Genomic DNA, 21,383 nt, shown 5'->3' with positions numbered 1-21,383 from the left:
GAGGGAGCTCACAGGGGAGCTCAGTGTGCGTTCTGTTCTCTGGGTACCCGCGCTGCGAGCATCGCGCTCCAGCCTGCCTGCCAGGAGGTGACATGGCTCCTAAGCAGGGAGGGAGCTCACAGTCTGGCACGTAACAATTACGGACATAAATTACAGCAAATACCTTGTCTTTTTAAACGATTTGGGGGTATTTTTGGATAATTTGGCAGCAGGATCACAGATGTATATTTTGTCTAAGACTTGATATGTTTCTTGATGCCTTTTCTTTACATGTATCTGTTATTCATTCACTTACATGAAAATGTCACCCTCCACAGGATTTCTCTGTAAATAGATTACAAAAGGAGTGAATTCCCGGTGCTCAGTTTTGTTAATTGTTGTATTCCTGCTACTCCCGTACACTTGTATTCTCAAATCTCTCAGAATCGCCTTGAGAAGAAAAGGAAACAGTCATTACTATTTGCAGTGGTGGAGGGCTTTTCTAATGCTTTCCCTAAAAAAGAAAAAGGGGTTAGCAACTCGAGCTAAGACACTCTCGGCTGGTTTTTACTAGATATGACAACAAAGCCTGCTCGGCAGACAGAGCGCATCAGCAACCTGGGCAGATGGGTCGGTGACATTAATTAGACACTGGCAGTGCCTTTAGCAGCAGTCGGTGGTCTCTTGCCATCAAAGGGCTGTTCCGGGGCTGGGGAGCAGCGCACCAGCCGGGCACCGTCTTCAATGTCCTCGTCTCCACCGAGCTGGGAATGCGGGGAAGGTACCACAGCCTGTTCGTGCTCTCGGCTCCACTTAACGCGTCAGGGGAGATGCGATGTGACTGTTTGTTTGCCCGTGTCCCTGTGTCACCAACAGCGTTCCCAAACTACCCTGACAGGCGGGCAGAGCGCGGAGACTGCTCGGGGAGACGCTCCTCAGACCTGTCCCTGCGCTGTCCCTCCCCGGCCAGGTCACTTGCCCGGGCTGCCCCTGCCCTGCCCGACCCGGCCGCTCCGTCCCCGCCCGCCGCGCTCCGGGCGCTCCCCCCGGTCCGGTGCCGGTGCTGGCCCGGCCGCTGCCCCAGGACTGGGCAGGGCTGTCCCTGCTCCCCGGGCAGCCCCGAGCCCCCAGCCCGGCTCGCTCCCCGTGAGTTGCGGCGGTGCCGTGCTGCCCCCTCCTCCCTCCCTTCCCGCCGTGCCTCTCGAAGAAAGCGGGTTTTTTTCTGTTGTCGGGGAGCGTAAATCAGCTTCATCTAAAATCTCGGAAGTGCAAGTCCATCACATCTTCCTCCGAGCCGCCTGCTACACCTTGCGTGAGTCAGACTGCAGAGCTCCCGGTGCCCTTCTCGCTGTGCGGGGCTGCTCGTGTTCCCCCTGTCTCAGAGGCAAAAGCACAAGTGGAATCTGCTCACGCTCTCAGCGGTTCCTTCCCCGGTTGTTGTAGCAGTCGCTGACCTCCAGGCACTATGAATAAACAGCAAAGCTGGGAACAAAAGGAGTCTTCTGGCTGCCATTATCTCACATTAACATAGCAGACGCGCTGCGGTGTGAACAATGCGAGTCTCATTCGCCGATAATCAGCGAGTACCCAGGCATTTGGATTACCAAGGCAACAGGCAATGGTAGAATACTGGGTGGGTGTGTTTTTTATTGTAAAGGAGCAGTCGGATATGGAAACCCAGGTATATTGATAAAGCAGAGCAGAAGGAATGCCTGGTGGCAGGGGGGGACTGAGGGCTCGGGGTTGCATTCCGACACACGTGAGATAAATAAGACATGGATGAAGCAGGTCTGTGCTGTGAGATGCAATAAAGATTAAACTGCATTTGTCAAGCTGAAAACGATCATAAGATAATTTCAGCATTTTGTAAAAGGTAACAGGTGGCATGTTAATAGCAGGGCTGTTACCGGTGGATTTTGTAACTGTAATCTGGGCTGTAGTAATGCATTGCATGGTCTACTTGTGTGACAATAGAGCTGGGCGTGATGGTTTAATCTTTTTTCCTTTTATCAGATGGATGCTGTAGTCCCCATGTCAGACAATGTAACCCCCTCTGCTTCTTAGAGACAGGAGTGGGTCTCAGCAATATTTTTGTTTCTTACCTGCATAGCTGTGATCGTTTATTCCACATGGACAGAAATAAGTGGCATTATCTCTGTATCTTTGCATGTGCACACACGTGTGCGTGGACATGTATGAAATCTGTAGTGAAGCAGGACTGTGTGTGCATGCAGGGGAAATGTGGGGTTTTGCAGGTTCAAAAACTTAAGAATTAATCTAATTATTTGGCCTAATGCATTTTTCTAATTTCAGCAAGAGTTAAAATCAGATGCAGTAACTCTTGCTGAGCAGCATGAGACTTGCAGGCATGGCTCTAAGTGATGACACTGAGTGTAGAGTAAGGAAGCACAGCAGCGAGCGTGTCACAGCCCGATCTGTAGCAACCCAGTGTGAAATGGAAGGCAGCATTCCCGCCTTGTGCAGTCATAAGTCATGCAGGCCTCACAGGCCTTGTCGCAAATGTAAAGGAAAAAGTTAAGGTCTTTCAGTTTCCAGAGGTACTTTGTATCACCTGCTGAACTGCAGCTCGGTTTTGCTGTCTCAGTCTCCATGCAAACGCCTGTATTGTGCATATGTGTGTGGCTGCATGAATGGTTATTATCAATGTGTGTGTGGATATTTAAAAGAGCAGAGGCAGGGGGTGATAGCCACCTGCTAGCAGCAGGTGCCATCCAAACCACTGAGCTGATAAATGGCTTGTTGCCTTCACCTTTTGACTGCTTTGCCTGCATCTGCTCACCTAGAAGAGGTTCAGAGTGCTTCAGTGTTTGCATACAGTTTGCCAGAAAACAGCCTCCTTCTTTTTACAGTGAATTATGAAATTTCTTACTGCCTTCAGTCTTCCTTTTCATCCAGTACTGAAACAACACTTGAGGTAATTCTTTCTTGGTAGTCAAGGACTAGGTCTGGATCTGCTGTGCATTTGGAGTTGGGAGAATCAAAGCTTTGCAAAGAGTTAGAGAACATACTCATCTAGTTGGAAATAGCGGAGGGAATCAACAGACTTGAGAAATCATGATGAGATATTTTTTGGAACTGTGTATTTTCTTTGTAAAATCTGGATGTTTGTAGTCACATCATTAAGTAGTAGAGGGAAATAAAGTCTTGTAGAGTACTTCCAAATTGGCTTTTTTCATTTTAAAATTACATAAAAACACCCAGTGGTTTGGATGGGATTGTGTTTTAGGTGTTTGCTTAGTGAAATGCAGGATGGTGCCCTGATTTATGCCAATACAATGTAAACATCTTCAGATAATAATGCAAAATAGAGGAATGTATTTCAGGAACATGTGAATCACATAGATGGCATCAATCAAAAGCTAGTTCTTGCTAGCCATTTGAAGTCAGTTATTAGTATACAGACTGACTACACCACCCTCTTGCTTTCCTCGTCTTGAATGCAAAAAGTTTATGGTACCTGCGCACAACATCAGCTTTTAGTTTGGTTCTGTACACCACGTGTGATGTGCAGCGGTACTCAGTCTTTGGTTCCTTTACAATGTGTCATCAAATATCCTTGCTGACTGTGAGTGGTCTTCATGTTCTTCCACATTGGTGTCTCCTGGCTCTGCTATGTTCCTCTGTGTGAACAGACAGCAGATTGCATAGAGTGATTTACAGAACCTATGGAAAACACAGCACAAAAGGCCAGGGGATAACTCTGTTGAATTTTGCAATTTGTGTTTTTGAATAGTAATGTGTTTATAGTAACTGTCGCCTGGGCTTTAAACCCATCTCAGGTGTTCAAGTTGAAACACATTGGCCAAGCACTGTAGGTGCATGAAGATGGTGCATGTATCTCTGGTGGGGAGGTGCTGGCTTTGTTTCTTTGGAAAAGAATCTCAATGAAAAATGACAGGTCAGTTTCCTTCTAAATATCTAGTAGTTTTCACAAAGAAAATAACAGCAAATCTCCAAAATGTTTTTGATTGGCAGTAAGTGAAAATAAATTCTGGGTTTCACTTGTCACAGTGGGGTTTTCTTGAATTAATATTCAAGGCTGGGGATATTTTCGGTGGAACTTTGACCAAAAGGAAAAAAAAAATACATTTGCTCTGTAATTTCTGAATAGGTTGTCAGGGATTCATAGCTTATAAAGTCATACTGAAGTTTGCATGTTGCAGTGCAAATACTGAATTTGAACTGCCTTTTTGGTATGAAATACTAAAATGCTCCAGAAAGGACTTAGGCTACTTTTTTTCCCAATCTTTTTTCCTAATTTCTAGTGTTAGATTCATGGTGGTGCCCTAACCAAGAAGGCTTACAAACTGAATCCATAGTAATAAATAAAGCTACAGGAGTGGTGTTCTCTCAAGAAATCCAAATAAAACAAAAACTAAACCTGAATGAAAGAAGCTGAACTGCCTAACTTGTGAGACAACCTAGACATGAAACTCATGTCTTGGTGCTTCAATTATCTGGGGCTTTCTTGCCCGTTCTGATTGTGGGATCTGTGATATTTTTCCACTGCAGATGCATCAGGTTGTAGGGTGGAAAGAGGGGAGCAAGGAGCTTGTTTGGAAATTGTTATGGTTTTGTTTGTATTAAAGTAGTGTCTCGTAGAGGCTCCAACCAAGAATACAGGCAGGGGGTGCTGAGCACCCTGAGCACACACCTGCCCAGAGGCAGAGCAAGGTGCAGACACAAGAGAGGTGCCATCAGGCAGGAGCAGATCAGCAGCCCCAGTTTTGGGTTGTATTTGGCCTGTTCTGCTTTTTGGCCATGTGTTACTGCAAAGACATGTTTGGCCTCTGTTGTTCTCTGAGACCTGACACCTTGTCATGAGATGCTCTCCTCTCAAGGTGTCCATAGGTGACAAAAGATGATGTGGGAGAAATGACAATCAGTGTTCCAGTGGCAATTACCTGCTCATCTTGGTGTCAACTGAGAAAGGATAGAGTTGGTAGATTTAAAGGTGTGAGTGAATTCTCTGTGTGTCAGCTACCCTTCAGGTGGGATGACTGCACTTCAGAGATGGTGGGGACCCCTGCAAAACTGCAAAGCTGGCTTGAGGATAAGCAACAGAAAGTAGCCATTGGAGGCCCAGTTGTGGGAAACTTGGTTGTCAGTGGTTGGACTGAAAAGGCTTTTTTGGAAAGTCAGCACCTGGTGCAGTAGTTGGCAGATTTACAGTGTTTGAAACAGAGGTAGATGCTTTATGAAGGTAGTGTTTTAGACCTGGCCCTCTCAACAAGTGATGTGGAAAATCACCAGGAATGTGTAATTCCAGTTTTCACTCTCCTCCACTTTATGTAAAGTGCCAATGCTCTAGGGATGCATGCTTCACTAAATCATCTGAATCCTTCCTTCCTCAAGGAATGAAGACATGTAAACAGAGTATCAGATACATATACAATTGCTCTAGTGACAACATAAACATATTTAAAACACATCAAATAATGCCACAAATCATGTACAAATTACAGCAATTCACTTGTATTAATTTATTCTACAAAGGTCACTTGTTATTAAGCAACTTTTATTAGAATTATCTATCAGTCTCTGTCTGACATGAAGTCTGTAACTTTTCCTTGAGACTGGATGTCTGCCTAGTACTGGGATTAAGAGAAGCTTTTTAGACCTAACTACCAATGTACTTCTTCAACATGAGTGTTATATTACTGGTGGGTTCAGTACATCTCCCAGTAGCTAAGAAATCCTTCCTCATTGTTTTATAGCAGTTTTACTAGCTCAGAGTAGTGAAACATTACTTTGAGAAATAGTTTCCCTCCCTCTCTTCCTCTTTGCTCTGTGCCTTCCTCTGCTGTTTGGCCTTTAATGCTGACCAGTAGTATGTATAGGTTCATTAGCACTATTGTAAATTTAGTCAATACTCTTTTAGTGGGCTCCAGCTGAGTCCAAACTGACTCACTGCCCTCCAGGGTGCAGTGAGAGACTTAATTACCCTTGTACAGTTCAACAGGAACAATGTCATGGGCAGCATTTCGCTTTGGCTGAAGAGGTTCAAGCTTCTTTCTTTATTGGCTGCCATTTTCAAGTTTAAAGAGAGGGATTTCAGGATAATTCACAGCTCTGTGTAATAACAGGGGAAAAGCACTGCTCTTTGCAAATGAGAATTGGATTGGTCACGTTTCATTACAGTACTTACATGGATTTTCCTTTGATGGTGGGAATATTCCTTTGGGTAGTTTTAAGGACAGAAATGGAAGTTGAAAGAGCAGAGGTGGAGGGACAAGTAATCCTCTAGTTGAGTGGCATGAGTTTCAGCATCTCTTACTGCTTGAAGCCAAGGAAGTCTGCATGTGATGGAGAAAGGGTAGGTATTGTATCCAGTATGGCAAAAGTTGTAGTCTGACATGCATGTAATTGGTGATGGGCCAGAGTAAATGCTGGGGAATGCAAGCCATGAGATTGCCTTGGATTTCTCATGGGGTGACTGAGGTAAACTTGAGGGATGAGGTTTAGGGCAGTGAGTGGATATCAGGCTATTTAAGTTCATGTTCTGCGAGGCACATCTATCACTAGTTCAGTGTTGTATAATTTTTGTGATTAATAATGTTTGAGATGTAACACTAGGTCCTGTGTTGGATTATGTGGTAGTCATGTGGTTCAATGTGCACAATGAATATTTCTCAACAAATCTATAGCTGGTCTCTTTTCCTGGCTTTTTTGTGTGGTGCTGGAGGCTTTATTATTTGTCAACAAATACGATTTCTTGAGGTGTCACCCATTTCAACTGTAATACTGTAAAAACTGAGTGATTTACTCAGTATTTATAATTAGGATTAAGTGACTATATAGTGTTTGAGAACCCAGTGTGGCCTTCCACTGAACAAATGATCTATCACTGAAAACTATGGAGGAATGATACATTAAATCCTTTCTGCATACTCTAAAGGAAAGGAATGGCTAAGAGGAACATGCTCAGGAGGCAAAGAAAGTGAAGTAATAATTATAACTGCTTAAAAGCAGGCTGAAGCATTGCTTGCTCTAAGTTGGAGTGTGTTTACAAACTGTACAGCATATTTGCATTAGAAGAATCTTTAGTGACTCTGTGGTTTGATTCCTGCCTGTCATTACCCTTCTTATTTACTCATACACTTGCAAAATATTTGCCTTGCTCCTCAGGTTTTATTACCTGTCCATAGCACATCAGTGGGGAATAGAAAGGAATGTCTGCAGTGAGCCCTTTCACTGCTTATGTCATGGAGAGAGCTCCTTTGTAGTCACTGAAGTGCATGAACACTCATATGTGCCATAAATATCCAAACAAATCACAGAGCAGACATCATCAGAAACAGTCAGAGAAGGAAGTAAAGTAGGAGGCATCATTCAGAGCAGGATAAAAGAGGAAATCTTAATAGCAGTCACAAATTCTGGGTTAGTCATCATTTGTCTCCATGCTGGTGGAGGGACTTGCATTGCGTCACTTGCAAATGTTAGTCACTGAAGCCATTGTTTGAGCCTCTGAGTGAGAGGGGCAAGATTCTGAGAGAAAATATTTTAAAGAAACATGGGCTAGCAGGATTTAGTGGCTGCCAGGTGTTCAGTATGCCCTTATTCACACACAGGTTTATGTGGATGCTGTCAGTGTGAACATGACATGTCACACATCTTACAGAGAATTATGGTTTACCATTAGTTTTCTCTAATAATCTGTTAAGGGAAATTATTCTTTTATCTAATTTAAATTTTTGTGTCATTTTATTCCTTGATTGAATATGGGCACTTTGAAGCAAATAGGTCAGTTCAAATTCACAGTTATGTTCTAATACATTGCTGGTGTGCTGGCAGACGAATTGTGGAATTTGTTTGAAATTTCCTAGCTGTTTGTGAAATGTATTCACTGCTTCATTTACACAGTTACTGCTGCTGTTATTGCATTATTTGTTACTCAGGACAGAGGCAGTTTTTATCACACACATGCACACTTTGTGCAGAGCAATTCCTTTCTTAAATGATTCACACCTGGCGTTATGAACAGGCTAAAGAATGAGCAGGGGTAGTCCTTGATTCTGGCTCCCAGCACAAAAGGAAGGAGTGGTCCAAGCCTGGAGCACTGTCTGGGGTCACGGGAGAGTGAGCAGGCTTTGAAGCACATTGATAGAGTGCATGTAGAGCCTGGAGAGATTCTTTAGGCAAGTTAGCCCTCAATAGAATTTTTGGTGATAGCTGGTAGTCAAGACAAAAATGCAGTTCTTGATATAAAACACAAATGAATGGTGTTTGAAAATGAAAGAGCAATGTGTGTCTGTTAAATAGTATTTTTTAATATATATATATATATCTAGACGAGGAAGGATCACCTGAGTGTATGTGTATATATATGCAAATTAAAATCTAATTTACAAGTTAATAGTACAAGAATGAGTAAATTTCAAGTGGAATGTGTTTTATGGTCATAGGATTGATAGTTACTTTCACTGGATTTGAGATATTTCATTAATTACGCTAAGTGCGTGCCTATCCTGGGCTCATTCTGAAACCACCAGCGCTTTTGTATGAAAAGAACTGTAAGAAATGTTTGCTTGTATCTGTGGACAAAGCTAATGGAAAAACCCAATCCTCTCCACATATTTATCTGAAAGATGTGTTGTATATCTGCAGTTGATTTTCTAGAATGCTGATTAGCTAATACCGTTTTTGGCATGCAGCTTATCCATCGTGTGGGAGAACACTATCTGAATTTCAATTTACTTTTCCAAATGATGTTGAACTGCTATTGCTTTAAAGGCTTTTCTGGCCATTTGGGGACCCGCTGCAGACAGCGGAGCTGCAGTCTGGTCTCAAAATCTAATTGAATTGATGTAAGGCAGCTGAAGCAGTGACTGTTGAAGAGTTCGAGATGAATTGCAAAAAAAATGCATGCTTCTGAGTAACTTGGTGTCCTTGTTTGAAACTCTGCCCCTGAATTTACTTTCACTGCTAACAGACCTTTTTGTGGTAAAAGCCCTGTGCTTCAATATAGCTAAGGAATTCATTCATTCTATGTGGTTTGATACAATCCCATTGCTGTTAAAGAAACTTCATGCCTCTGAGAATACTAAGCTAAGAGTGGAGGAAGTGTGGAGAGTTAAGGTAATGTCATACGTTCATTCCTTTGTCGCCACCTGCAACTTGGCACAGTTTAAACTTCCAAAATCTCACCCTTCTGAATGTTTGTTTTTGCAGTGATGGGTCTTTCCCTTATGATTCTGTTCCCTGGCAACAAAATACCAACCAGCCTCCAGGCTCTTTGTCAGTGGTCACCACAGTATGGGGTGTGACTAACACCTCTCAAAGCCAGGTAAGCTTCATTTTTATGCCTCCTTCCCTCCAAATATGCATTTCTGTTAATGTTTGTAAAATGGAAGCTGTTTTGGAAAATCCTCTTGGGATCAATAGCAGGGTCTGTCTCCTTTGTTGTATATGATGCATTGTTTTCCCAGTCATGTCCTCTTTGGTGGCATTGAACAAGAGGTGTCTGAGAGCTTGAGTCAGTCACTCCTTTGGCTGCATGCAGATGTCAGGCTTGGATTTACCTCATATTTTACACTGCATGGTTTCAACACTAAAAACATGGGATTTGAGTATTCCCAAACCTCTTGGGAATTCAGATTGTTTGTGTTCTAGTACAAAATTTAGCTTGATTCACCAAATGATAGTTGTTGCTTTTACCTGGGGTTGTGTTGTACTTGTGGGCTGGTGAAATTCAATACCAAGTCTACCCCACACTGAGTCGCTCACTACCAATTTTAGGCTGTATTCTTTCCAGTCTCTCCTGTTAGTGCTAACTTGGTAAAAATGTTTCAACATGCATTGGAGCACAAGCATGGGCTCTTGGCTCCCAGGTGAGAGTCCTACTTCCTGGATTTTCATTTGGTTCTCTCCACTATTAACTCTCTTTTTCTTCTGTGTTGTATATTGAATTGCACTATACAAAAAGAAGCAGCTTTTATGAAGAAGTTACCAATTACTTGTGATAGTGCACTCCCAGGGATGTGGTATAAATTAAGCATGCAGACAGTCTGGCTTTTGCTTACACCATAGGTGAAAAGCTCAAAAAACACATTACCATCTTTAATGAGTGCAAATGGTACATAAATCTAACCTGTCTTTTCTACTTCTTTCCAACCATGTGGTGTTAGATTCCATACAAAAATTTCTGGGGATTTTTTTTGTTATTTTAATTTTGCTAAGAAAATTGAAATTGTAATGGAATGAGCCATTTGAAAAAGAAATTATTCAGAGGCCAAGCCATATAGATATTCACACAGCATTTATGTAAGCACTGGTTATGGTAAAATCTTTCTTCAATGAAACAAGAAGAGGAAACAGTTACAGGATCTAAAACATGTTTTATTTTTGTTGATTAACAACTGGAAAGAAAAGGTATCCCATCTGGGAGAGAAATAACTGAGTAAACATATTGGTCTATATTTGCCAGAAAATGAAAATATAGTTTCTTTTACACTTAAAAAGGCAAAAGGAAAGATAAAAAAATACTCTGAGTTTTGTCTGTCATAGGAGTACTGTAATGTTACTTGAACTCTTCATGGTACTTCAGATGAAGGTGCAATAGAAGAAAAAGATCTCTTGCATGAAGAAAGAAAATGCAGTGACTCTGAAGGTCACTGCAAAGGAGTGGTGTGAGACTCTGGAACATGAAGCTTGGTTATAGCTATTCAGAGCAGATTGAAATGAATGTCAGGGTTTCATGTAAGTCTTTGTGCTCTCCGAGGGAAAGGAATGAGCTGGGTTCTTCCTTCTCTCAGATGCCTGAAGCTGTTGAGTTAGTCTTCCGCAAAAACCTGAGTTTCTTCCCAAGTAGGAGACTTTCCAGGAAATCTTGTGCAGGTGATCTATGGACAGCCACACTTACATCTCCATGGAAATCATAGCAATTTGGGAAAACCAATCCTTTTAACAAGCAAAACAAGTCCTTTTATACAGAGAACAGAGGACTCTTTTATAAGAAGCAATAAAAACAATCAGTAGTCTTTTAGGGAGTCAAGAATAGGTTAAACTACTGAAATATGTTCTTTCACAGTTTTTCTATCTGTAGTACCATTTGCATTGTGCCAGTGGGACTGACTACTTCCAAGTTACCTCAAAGTCCTGTATCAAACAAGCCAATCAACCAATTAACCAAACAAAAAATCTCTCACCCCTTCACACCCCCATTTGAAAAAAAAAAAAAGCTATGTCCTTTCATTTACTCAGATGAATGGTCACAGCATGGTTGTAGCAGATCTTTCTCATAAATATTTTTAATAAGCATATTAATTTGAGTTCCATCTAGTTGAAAATCGCCTGTTTGTTTGGAAATGGCAGAAGTAGAAATCACCAGGAATGTGCACCTAGAAGTCAACGAGGTCTGTGCTCATTAGAGTTCAGAGTACAGGTGGTTATGTTTTAATTTAACAACTGCAGCAAATCAACTTAATTTGCTTGAAGTAGTTCAAGGTACAGCCCCTTACTCTCGTGTTCCTTCTTGCAGGTGCTGGGAAATCCAATGGCAAATGCTAACAACCCTATGAACCCAGCAGGAAATCCCATGGCTTCTGGGATGACAACCAGCAACCCTGGAATCAATTCCCCTCAGTTTGCTGGACAGCAGCAGCAATTTTCAGCCAAGGCAGGCTCCACTCAGCCGTACATACAGCAGGGCATGTATGGCAGACCCAATTATCCTGGAAGTGGAGGGTTTGGTGGCAGGTAAGATGTACTTCTCTGAGGGGAAAAATGGATGTAAATACTTGATAAAGCTTGTTTTAGTGACCTGGAAGAAGTGTCATGGGCTTATTTTAATTATATAAAGTCTCAGTAGCTATTTTTTGCTGGTTAACTGAAGCACACACTGCTTTTATAGCTTTGGAAATCAGCTACCCAAACTGCAAAGAAATTCATCACAGTAAATGGAAATGGCTTAGGTCAATCAATTAGCTCTAATAAACCCCCAAAATAAAGTTTTAATTAAGAGAGATTGTTAAACAGACCACAGGCTTAGGAATGATTAACATTTAATAAGGCCAGGATGTGAAAGGTATTGATGGTATAATTTCTATGTGCATATGGAGGAGTAAGCTTGGGCAAAGTAGTTTGCTATGCAACAGAATATTTCTGCCCAAAGACTTACTCCACAGCAGGAATTTGAAAAGAATCAGTAATGAAGATGTTTGTTAAAAAATATGGTTGTGTTGTGTATTTATATTGGGGAAGTAAATGCTGCATTACTCATATAATCCAAAAGTAATAGCCTGGCATTAGTTACATGATGATTTTCTGTGTCTATACTTTGTAAACAGGGATGGTGAGGGCACTTAACTGAAACCACTATTTATGGTGCAAAGGCTGCAGAAGAGACTGCTGCTGCTAGCATAGGCAGTCTAGTGTGAAGAATATGAGCTTGGGACTCAGAGAGAGAGAGAGTTTATCTCTTCCTTCATCTCTGCCACTGATCTACTGAGTGACCTTGAACAAGCCAAAAAGTTTCTTCAGCTTTGTATTAGCATCTCTGAAATGGACACAGTATATTGGCCCATATTTACAAAGATATTTGAAGTGGGAAAGGCGTGGTTTGGCTTAGGTTGGTTTATCTCAGGATCAATAGAAGAGATGGGCAGGAACTGCAGAGCACACAGTGTGGGATCCAGTGGAGTCGATTGCATTGGGTCTCTCCTGGCCTTTCTGCTAAGGTTCAGGGAGAAATGCTTTTATGTTATCTTGACCACTTGCAATAATTCACCACTGAGGCAGATTAATGTGCTGTCTTGGAGGAAGTTTACTGTTCCTGCTCCTGTGCATTTGCCCCTACACTACTGAGGAACAGAGCATTTCCTTTCAGCAGTTCAGCTCAACTTTGCAGGAAGCTACAGACCTGCAAAGAAGTTCACTCCCCCAAAATGACTGCTGGCAATGCCTTGCAATCCCAGTGGCAGCCCTGTGACTGTTGCACCTGGGCGGCAGGTGTAACCTGTAGATGCCATCCATGTCTCCTGTACACACCTAATTACCTGGCCTGCTGGCTTTCATTAGTCATTGATACGTGTTTTTGGAATGGCTCCAGGTGAGGATCACACCAACATTCAGAACAAAATCCAGCAGGCACATCTTAATTCTCTCCTCCTTTCTCTTCTTCCCTGTTAGTTACCCTGGAGGCCCAAATACCCCTGCAGGAATGGGGATCCCCCCCCACACGAGGCCACCAGCTGATTTCACCCAGCCAGCTGCAGCTGCTGCCGCTGCTGCAGTTGCAGCTGCAGCTGCTACAGCAACAGCTACAGCTACAGCCACTGTGGCAGCCCTTCAGGAAACACAGAATAAGGACATGAACCAGTATGGACCGGTAAGAGAGTAACCCTTATGTCTCCATACCTGCCTGATCTGGACCATTGCAGGGAATTGGCTTCCTTCTCACTGTTGTGTTTGTTAGGGTGCCTACTGTATTTTTTTCTTTGTTTTGGTGCATGAGCATGGTTAGAAGTGCTTATGAGAAACTGCTGGAATGTTTGTATGTAGGTATGAGTCAGTCCCCATGTTTTTCCCAATAAAACTTGCCTAACTGTATTTTGAAGTTTAGGAGTTGCCTCTTGAAAATAATGAAAGATTTCTCAGTTACAGCTGCATCTGACACGATACATTGCTGTCTTTGCCAACCCTCTAAATTTAAGTACCTAGGGAAATGTTCTAGAATCTTGCGATAGGCTTTGTAGTTCTTGGACAGTTATTTATTTTGCTAACTGCAGTTGGTTATTTGGGTTATTTCCCTTCAAACAGGGAAACAACAACAGAAGAGAAATTTGGTTTGTAATAATGTTGTCTATATGGGCAGCTATGTGAGAGATACATTTCCAGTGATCCATAACTTCTAGCCTGTTATGATGTCATGGAATAATTGTTTTCTTAAAATCAACAGGGTCTTGATCCATTCAGGTTTTTCCTTCTTACCTTTTTTACTTCTCTGAATTCTGAAGTGTAAGAGTCCATATGCCAGGTGATGAAAAGCACAAGGTCTTAGGAACTGTGGTGTTGTGCTCTATTTGCACAGCCAATCTGTTACCTTACAGTTCTAGACCAGCCAGTTGAAACAATTAATTTGTCACCTTAGGCTTACATCTGTCTTCAACTCTTAGGTATTTTATAATTTTATTATAAATAACTTCACCACCCATCAAATGTTAGAGACCATTGAAGGAAAATGCGACATAAATCCTCCCCTTCTTCCCTTCCCCAAAAGCACGTTCAGCTCCCTCTTTCCATTTTATAAATGCATGTCGCATTTTATTCTTTTTTTTTTTTTTCTTCTTCTTCCGTTGAAGGTTTGTTCCTCTTTCCAGATGGGTCCAACTCAGGCTTACAACAACCAGTTTATGAACCAGCCTGGTCCTCGTGGTCCTGCTTCCATGCCAGGCAACATGAACCCAGCAAGCATGGGAGCAGGGATGACACCTTCCAGCATGAGCGGGCCACCCATGGGCATGAACCAGCCCCGGCCTCCTGGAATGAGCCCCTTCAGCACCCATGGGCAGAGGATGCCTCAGCAGGCCTACCCAGGCCCACGCCCCCAGTCTTTGCCTATACAGGGCATAAAGAGACCATACCCAGGAGAGGTAATAAAAGAAATGATCTTTTGTGAACACTGTTCAAGTGGCAGCATACTGGGTAAGGTGTGGTGCACATCCCTCTAAGATAGGTGCATCTTTATTCCAGCCTCGGTAGGAGTGCAGCCATTAAAATATTAGCAGGAGCAGCTCTTCATTTTTAGCATCTGAAGTGTTCAGGTTAACCCTTGCTGTGTTAGTCCATATGATGGTCACTAAGGCCAAGAAAGGCCCCAAATCAGAATATCATTCTAAGATTCTCTTGCTGACTTCATAGATCTTAAGCAGGGTTCCATCACATAAGTGGAGTCTTTTAATGTGGCAACTTAGAAGAGACACTGAGGGTGAAATGGTTCATTTTAGCCCAGTAGATATCTGATCTGCATTTTCTTGGATGATTTTATTTTTTTAATCAAATACAAGACAGACATTGTACTGTAACACCAGTAGTAATAGCAGTCATTTTTTAGAGAAGAGTTGCTTTCTAAACTTTTTCAGTGTTGATTTTCATAGTCACTAAGATGAATATAAATAATGTTGAACTCAAATCCCTCTCTGTCAGCATTTATCTAATACCAGCTTCTGTGGAGTGTGATAAGGTCCCATGCTGCTACAGGAGATCTGCTTGGCTTTATAGGCAAAATTACATTGCCATTGACTTGTAGTATGACAGGGCAAAACACTTAGGCTCAGATTTTTAGAGAAATTTAGAAAACTGAAGATGTAGAGAAATGAGCTTTTGGAATTGAAAAGCACTAATGTGTTTTATTCTTCAAGGTAGCATGAATTGGGCAGTAGAGGCTTTTTAGGATTCCAGCAGCTCCCAGCATCTACCCACACCTAAATGTTTTTACAAATCTAGCCATCATTTAGTAGCTTCAGAGATCATTTCCTGGTGAAATTCTATATTCAGCTGAGACTTCAGCAGCAAGTGTAGAGCTCTGAATATTATGATACTGCCCTGACAATAATTATGGTACTAAGAGTTTATAGAAAATAAAGTTTATAGAAAATAAAGTTTATAGAAATAGCAAAGAGGACCGTGGCATGCAGAAAATACAGAAAACATTTCTGCCTGCTCTACAGAGCTACATTTCTTTCCTGCTCTGCAAACTGTTTTTTCTAAATAAAAAACTAATCAGAAATAAAAAAGAGATGTGCTTTTGCTGGAGTTGCTTCTCTTAAGAGAACTTGTTTGCAAGTAAGTGAAGAAAACACAAAATGTAGCTTATTCACGTGATTTTTCAGATTTCATATTTTAAGGATGGCTTTAAATCTGCTTTTTGCTGCTTCAGAATCAGGTTTTTAATTCTAAGTGAGTATGTTCATGTTTCCAACAAGTCAGTTCTGAACAGTCCCATTAATGTTGCTTGACTGGTGGGCTGGAATTTTGTAGATGATGTTTGCCTATTGTTTATTGTAGGGTTCATTTATGGAAATGCCTTATCATTAAGTTTATTTTTCAAATTGACATTCTACTACCCTTGGAGTTCCAATTTTCATTACTTCAATTCCAAAACCACAGGGCAGTCTTAGCTAGCACTAGCAAAGTGCTTATGACTAGTAAGAACTTCTCTTTAGCTGTTAAAGTATTGCTGAACACTCTGGCAAGAGGCCAGCAGAGCAGTTGGGTTGAAAAGGCAGGCGTGGACAGCACATCTTCTGTGCTCTTGTCCCTTCCAGGGTTTTGTTTTAGTTATTTATTTATTTAACTTTTTCTTTTTGTGCTTCCATTCTACATCTGAAAAAGGAGCCCCAGGCTTGGGTGTGGTAGCACTTAAAAAACACAGAATTTTTGTGAACTTTGCATCTGGTTGTAATTCTGGTTTCTTCAAGCACAGTGCCCTTTGCCAGTGTTACAAGGCTGAGTGTGTGTGTCTTACCCCCCTTTGGTTTGCAAGATTTTTATGCTTTTAAGAAGTATTCATCTGAAGGCGTTTTGTTTGTTTTGATTGTGCTTCTGAACGTATGCTAATAATCCATCCAAGAAAGCTGTTTGTATAAAACATGGCTTTGTGTTCTTGCATCCCTGAAACAGCCCAATTATGGAAACCAGCAGTATGGACCAAACAGCCAGTTTCCAAACCAGCCTGGTCAGTACCCCACGCCCAACCCTCCGAGACCCCTCACATCTCCCAACTATCCTGGACAGAGGATGCCAAGCCAGCAAAACACAGGGCAGTACCCTCCTCCAACAGTCAACATGGGGCAGTATTACAAGGTAGGAATCCTGAGGTTATCATCTTGGTCTGTTCTGGAGGCCATTGAATAATGAAGTCACCTTAGTGGTTTCATAGATACTGCTTTTATGTAGTTCAGGGAAAGATAGAAAAGAAAAAACACCCAAGTTTTTACTAGTGTTTTGGGTATCACAGAATCAGTCAATCGGCCAAGTTGCGTTGCAACTTCAGAGCAGTTCATAAACAAAATTGAATGTTGCTGCAGCTCATTAGAGGCTTTTACAAGAAAATGTTGGGTTTGCTTTTAAAGTAGCTTGTAAAAAGAAGTACCTAATGGAATTCAGGTGTAATGTTTTCACCTATTTGTGGTCCCCTGCAAGAATGCAAGCATGGAAATCTGTAATAAACAAGTTCCACATTGCAGCATTCCAGTTTTGGACCTACAGTGGTCACTGTTGGATTAAGCCAGGCCAAACTTAAAAGATGTTCCAGCTGTGGGTTTCACCTTTGAACTGAAGTTTCTGTGACTTTTTCCAACCTCTTCCTCCTTTTTTTTTTTCTTAGTTTGTTCCCTCTGTGCTCTTGTTTTGGGCAAGAACTAGAGTTGTTAAAATGTTGCCTAAAACCTGTTTATAGATAGAGCACTGTGTATACTCCAAACAGAGGTTGCACTGAGAGCCTGCTGAGCATTGCCACCTTTGAAATGCCCACAAATGATCTATTGCACACAGGTACTCCAGTGAGTATAAAAATGGGGAGGACCATTGATCTTCTGACCTGCTTAAAGCATTAGCTGTTGAAGTATCTGGACTGCATTCTGAATTTGAATGTAGGCTGAAAGAATCTAACTTGCACATTGTTGTTAAATTGGAATTGTTTGGTGTGATTCACACAGAAAACACCATTAAAAACAGAGAGAAAGCAAAACCCTTTTCTGTAGAGCATCTGTGTGTAGCTGTGCTGTCCACTGTGGTACCCAAAGGAATGCCTGTTGGACCATGGCGGCTTTTGCAGGTCACTGTCAGGAAAAACATGAGGCATAGACAGATCTTCTGTATAATCATTCCAGTGCAGTCATTTATGCTAAAGTAGCTGCAGAAGATCTCTGTCAGATTTTGAAGTGACAGATTTTAAATATATCTTATGTACATTTATTTTAGATGGGGTTTAAGTTTTTTGTTTGCTGGATACTCCTGACAGGGAATTTGTTTCTTTACAATGAACTCCCTATATTGTATTCCAATATTGACTTCTCTGGAAACAGTTAGGAAAAAACAGATCTTGTTAAAAAGGCAGATTATCCTGGTTAGGGGGAAAATTCCACAATCAAAACCTGAACCTTTGAATTGTAGTGATTGTGCAGACAGTAACTGTGTATGCCAAATATAAAAACCAAAGATGGCTGGAAACCTGAATGTTTAAGTCTCAAGTATCTTAGGTTAGCAGAGCAGCATTTAGATACAGAGTCAGATTTGAAGTCACAGTTCTTGGGCTGTCTGTGAAGATTTTGGTTTTCTGACACTCTCCTGTGTTTCTGCTTATGGTACATGAGCCATGCAGCTGCAATTCTATTTAATGTCAGCTTCCTTCACATCAGGGTTATTGGTTTATTCTGCTGACTGTAACCATCTCCTTAATTATTATAAACTAAAGCAAAGGTGTTTTAATACATAGCTACTATTCATACTTAACTGTCCTTTTTCTATCAGTTTTTCTTAGCTAGCAGCAAACTAGGAACAGAATCAAATTGTAGGTGCACAGAACAAAAAACATCCCCTGACCCTCAGAGCTTTAACTCTGAGTAGAGGAGTTGAACAAGGATGGAAGTAAAAAGGACACAGACTTGCTAATTGTGTGTCTTTAGATTTTTTTTTTTTTTTGTGTAGGCTTCTGTGCACCAGGGCTATTTTGTGAGGAAGGCAGAGGGATACAAAGGGCTGGGTGGGCTGTGGCTCAGTGGAAAAACCGAAGCAAATGGCTGGTTTTGGAAAGAGAGCATTCAGAGGAACACAGTAAACCTTTTAGCAGCCTTGCTTGTATCTGGTCATTGCCTGAGTTAAGCTGGCTGGTCTGCTGGTTTCAGTTCCTGCTTTGCTCTCCTAGTGTGCCTCTTCCCTGAAGGCCTCCTAGGACATTCTGTGGTTTCTTCTCCAGAAACAGAGGGGCCTCCCTCCCTTGTCTGTTGTCTTTGATATTTGATAACAGTGATGTTCACAAGACTTATTGTTCTTATTTCAAGACTGCAATAACAATGTGATGTTATTTATTTTCTAGCCATCAAGGCCTGTACCTGTGGCAAATTACCCTCATTCACCTGTTCCAGGAAACCCCACGCCACCCATGACACCAGGGAGCAATATTCCTCCATACCTGTCACCCAACCAGGATGTCAAACCACCATTCCCACCTGACATTAAACCAAATATCAATGCTTTACCACCACCTCCGAGTGAGTAGCAAACAGAAAGCCCCTACAGTAATTTATTGTTCCTCTGTTCTCTGCCTCATGCATTTCAGAGTCGGGAGAGTAGCTCTGCTTGCTGCTCTGGGAGAGGCTGGAGTTGTTAACTGGTAACAGGTGGCATGCACAGTGTAGGGTCACTTGAGCCAGTGGACAGAATAGAGAAACCCTGCTATGCTCTTCTAAAATAGAATATCAGAAAAGTTCTTCCAGGTTAAACTTGTAAGGATGTTACTCCAGAATTATTCCTTTAATATGCTTCCTGAGGAGAAAACACTTGATTTCATGTTTTGCTGTGTGTGATTTGTAGGCTTGTTTATTGTATGAACTTCCATTTGGGCTGTTTTGTTCAAGGGCAAAGCCATTCATTGAACAACACTGCAGAGTAGGATAAAACGTGACTATTTATAGCAGTGATCTCTATTGTGATCCATACAGGCTTCTTAGGAATATTCAGTACTGTGCCAGAAATTGATATATGTTCCTTTCAAAGCCACTCAACGTCACCGCTACACTTGGCTGGGAACAGGGCAGGAATAACAAGATCTCTCTGACTGGATACTAGCATGAGATGTTTGAGGTTTTGAAGTGACTGATGAACAATGGGAGCTATCATTTACTAGGGAGCTGGGAGAACCTTATGTTTTCTATAAAATAACTGCTGCTGCATTAGCACTTTGCAGCTCTGGAGTTCAGGATAGCTGAGAAATCAAGTAGAAGAAGATGGGCTGCAGTATTATTTGGGCAAGAACACAGGATTTAAAGCCATTTGGACTTCATAGATCAGCTGTAAGTTACCTCAAAATCTCCTCTTATGGGCTCAGATAGTAATTGAATACCAGTGTCTGGTCATCGCGTAGTTTCAGCTGATGAAACTGTTGAAACTAATTGGGTAATGTTGATCCCTGTTCAAAGCAGGGAAAACAAACATTATCACAGTTTGACATTATTAAGAGATTTGTTTCAGTCTTCTGCCAACAGAGTAAGCTTGGACACAAAGCCTATCCTGTAATAAAAACCAGGAATTCTTGCCATGCCTGGTTTCTGTTGGTGGCTGGAATGCTATGGCCCTAATGTGAAGTGGGTTACAATAGGAGAGGCTCAGTTTGAGCCTTGTCACTTGTATCAGTTAGACGACAGAGTTACTTCTGATTGTATTTTTGTGTGTGTGTGTGTGAGCCTGCTAAGTTAGAGCCAGTACAGATCACTGTGCCTTTGTCACCGTTCTGTATAAATACACACGTTATTGTTGCACTGCAGATGCTAAAGGGAAAGTTCACGCCTTCTCTCCCTCTCCGATCCCAGCCAACCACACGGACGAGCTGCGCCTGACGTTCCCCGTGCGGGATGGGGTTGTCCTGGAGCCCTTCCGGCTGGAGCACAACCTGGCAGTCAGCAACCACGTCTTTCACCTGCGCCCCACCGTGCACCAGACTCTGATGTGGAGGTGAGCTCAGCCCTGCCCAGGGGACTCAGGCATCCCTGAGGGAGCAGTGCCAGCCCACAGGCACTGCGCTTAGGTGTGCCAGGAATTTCACTTCAAAATTGTAGCCTGGGTAGGAAGAATGTCCTTTCAGCTCACAGGCACTCTCACCTGTCATTTTCCAGAGACAACACGTTCTAAAATGCTTCACAACATGTATTGCACATCCTTGCTGTTAGCTCCTAGCAGTGTCTGAAAAACCACTGCAACCATTGCATCCTTCCTGCTCTGGCTGGAACAGGAGTGGGGTTTTCCCTGACCCACACCACTGCAAACTTCCATCTGGGAATCTGAAGTGACCCAGGTGCTTTGTGACCTCTGTAGTGTTAGCTCTGCAGGGCTCTTAGAGTTTATGCCTAAATTAAATAGAGCAGAGTTATCTGATAAAGAAGAATAATCCACTAAGAGTAAGGACCTGATTTAGAGGCTTGGTAAAATAATTTGGAAAGACAAGTGCTTAAATCCTCCAAACCTGAGAAGCTAACTTCCTAAATTCCCCTGTTCTCTGACTCCACAAGTAAGCACAGCTCAGAAATGTGACAGCATAGGTTTCCTCATACAAAGGCTTCTGGGTTTCGCTTGCAGTGAAGTCTTTATTTCCAGTACAGAGGAATATTTTTCCTTGGTGGAACTTTCCTGTATTTAATGTAGATCTGTGTAAGTGATTCTTGGGTATG

At 42.0% G+C, this 21,383-nt stretch overlaps 1 protein-coding gene across 13 annotated transcripts in view; it reads left to right on the top strand.

Moving 5' to 3' along the window:
* The window catches only part of ZMIZ1 (zinc finger MIZ-type containing 1), a 332,546-nt gene that overhangs the window by 291,214 nt on the left and 19,949 nt on the right, over positions 1 to 21,383 (top strand). For 7 of the 13 annotated variants that reach the window (XM_074544741.1, XM_026799542.2, XM_074544742.1 and 4 more), the window contains 7 exons: positions 9,172 to 9,286; positions 11,480 to 11,697; positions 13,129 to 13,327; positions 14,301 to 14,591; positions 16,621 to 16,803; positions 19,037 to 19,211; positions 20,484 to 20,670. In XM_074544741.1, the coding sequence (XP_074400842.1) occupies positions 9,172 to 9,286; positions 11,480 to 11,697; positions 13,129 to 13,327; positions 14,301 to 14,591; positions 16,621 to 16,803; positions 19,037 to 19,211; positions 20,484 to 20,670 (1,368 nt within the window). Of the gene's footprint in view, positions 1 to 1,269; positions 1,613 to 1,747; positions 1,768 to 9,171; positions 9,287 to 11,479; positions 11,698 to 13,128; positions 13,328 to 14,300; positions 14,592 to 16,620; positions 16,804 to 19,036; positions 19,212 to 20,483; positions 20,671 to 21,383 lie in introns of those variants that run through there. The other 6 variants (XM_074544744.1, XM_026799545.2, XM_074544745.1 and 3 more) reach the window with 6 other exon arrangements.

Source organism: Zonotrichia albicollis, chromosome 7 (assembly GCF_047830755.1).
Source record: "Zonotrichia albicollis isolate bZonAlb1 chromosome 7, bZonAlb1.hap1, whole genome shotgun sequence".
Lineage (NCBI taxonomy): Eukaryota > Metazoa > Chordata > Aves > Passeriformes > Passerellidae > Zonotrichia > Zonotrichia albicollis.
The sequence above is the reverse complement of the archived record's forward strand: the minus strand, read 5'-3'. Positions and strand labels throughout refer to the sequence as shown.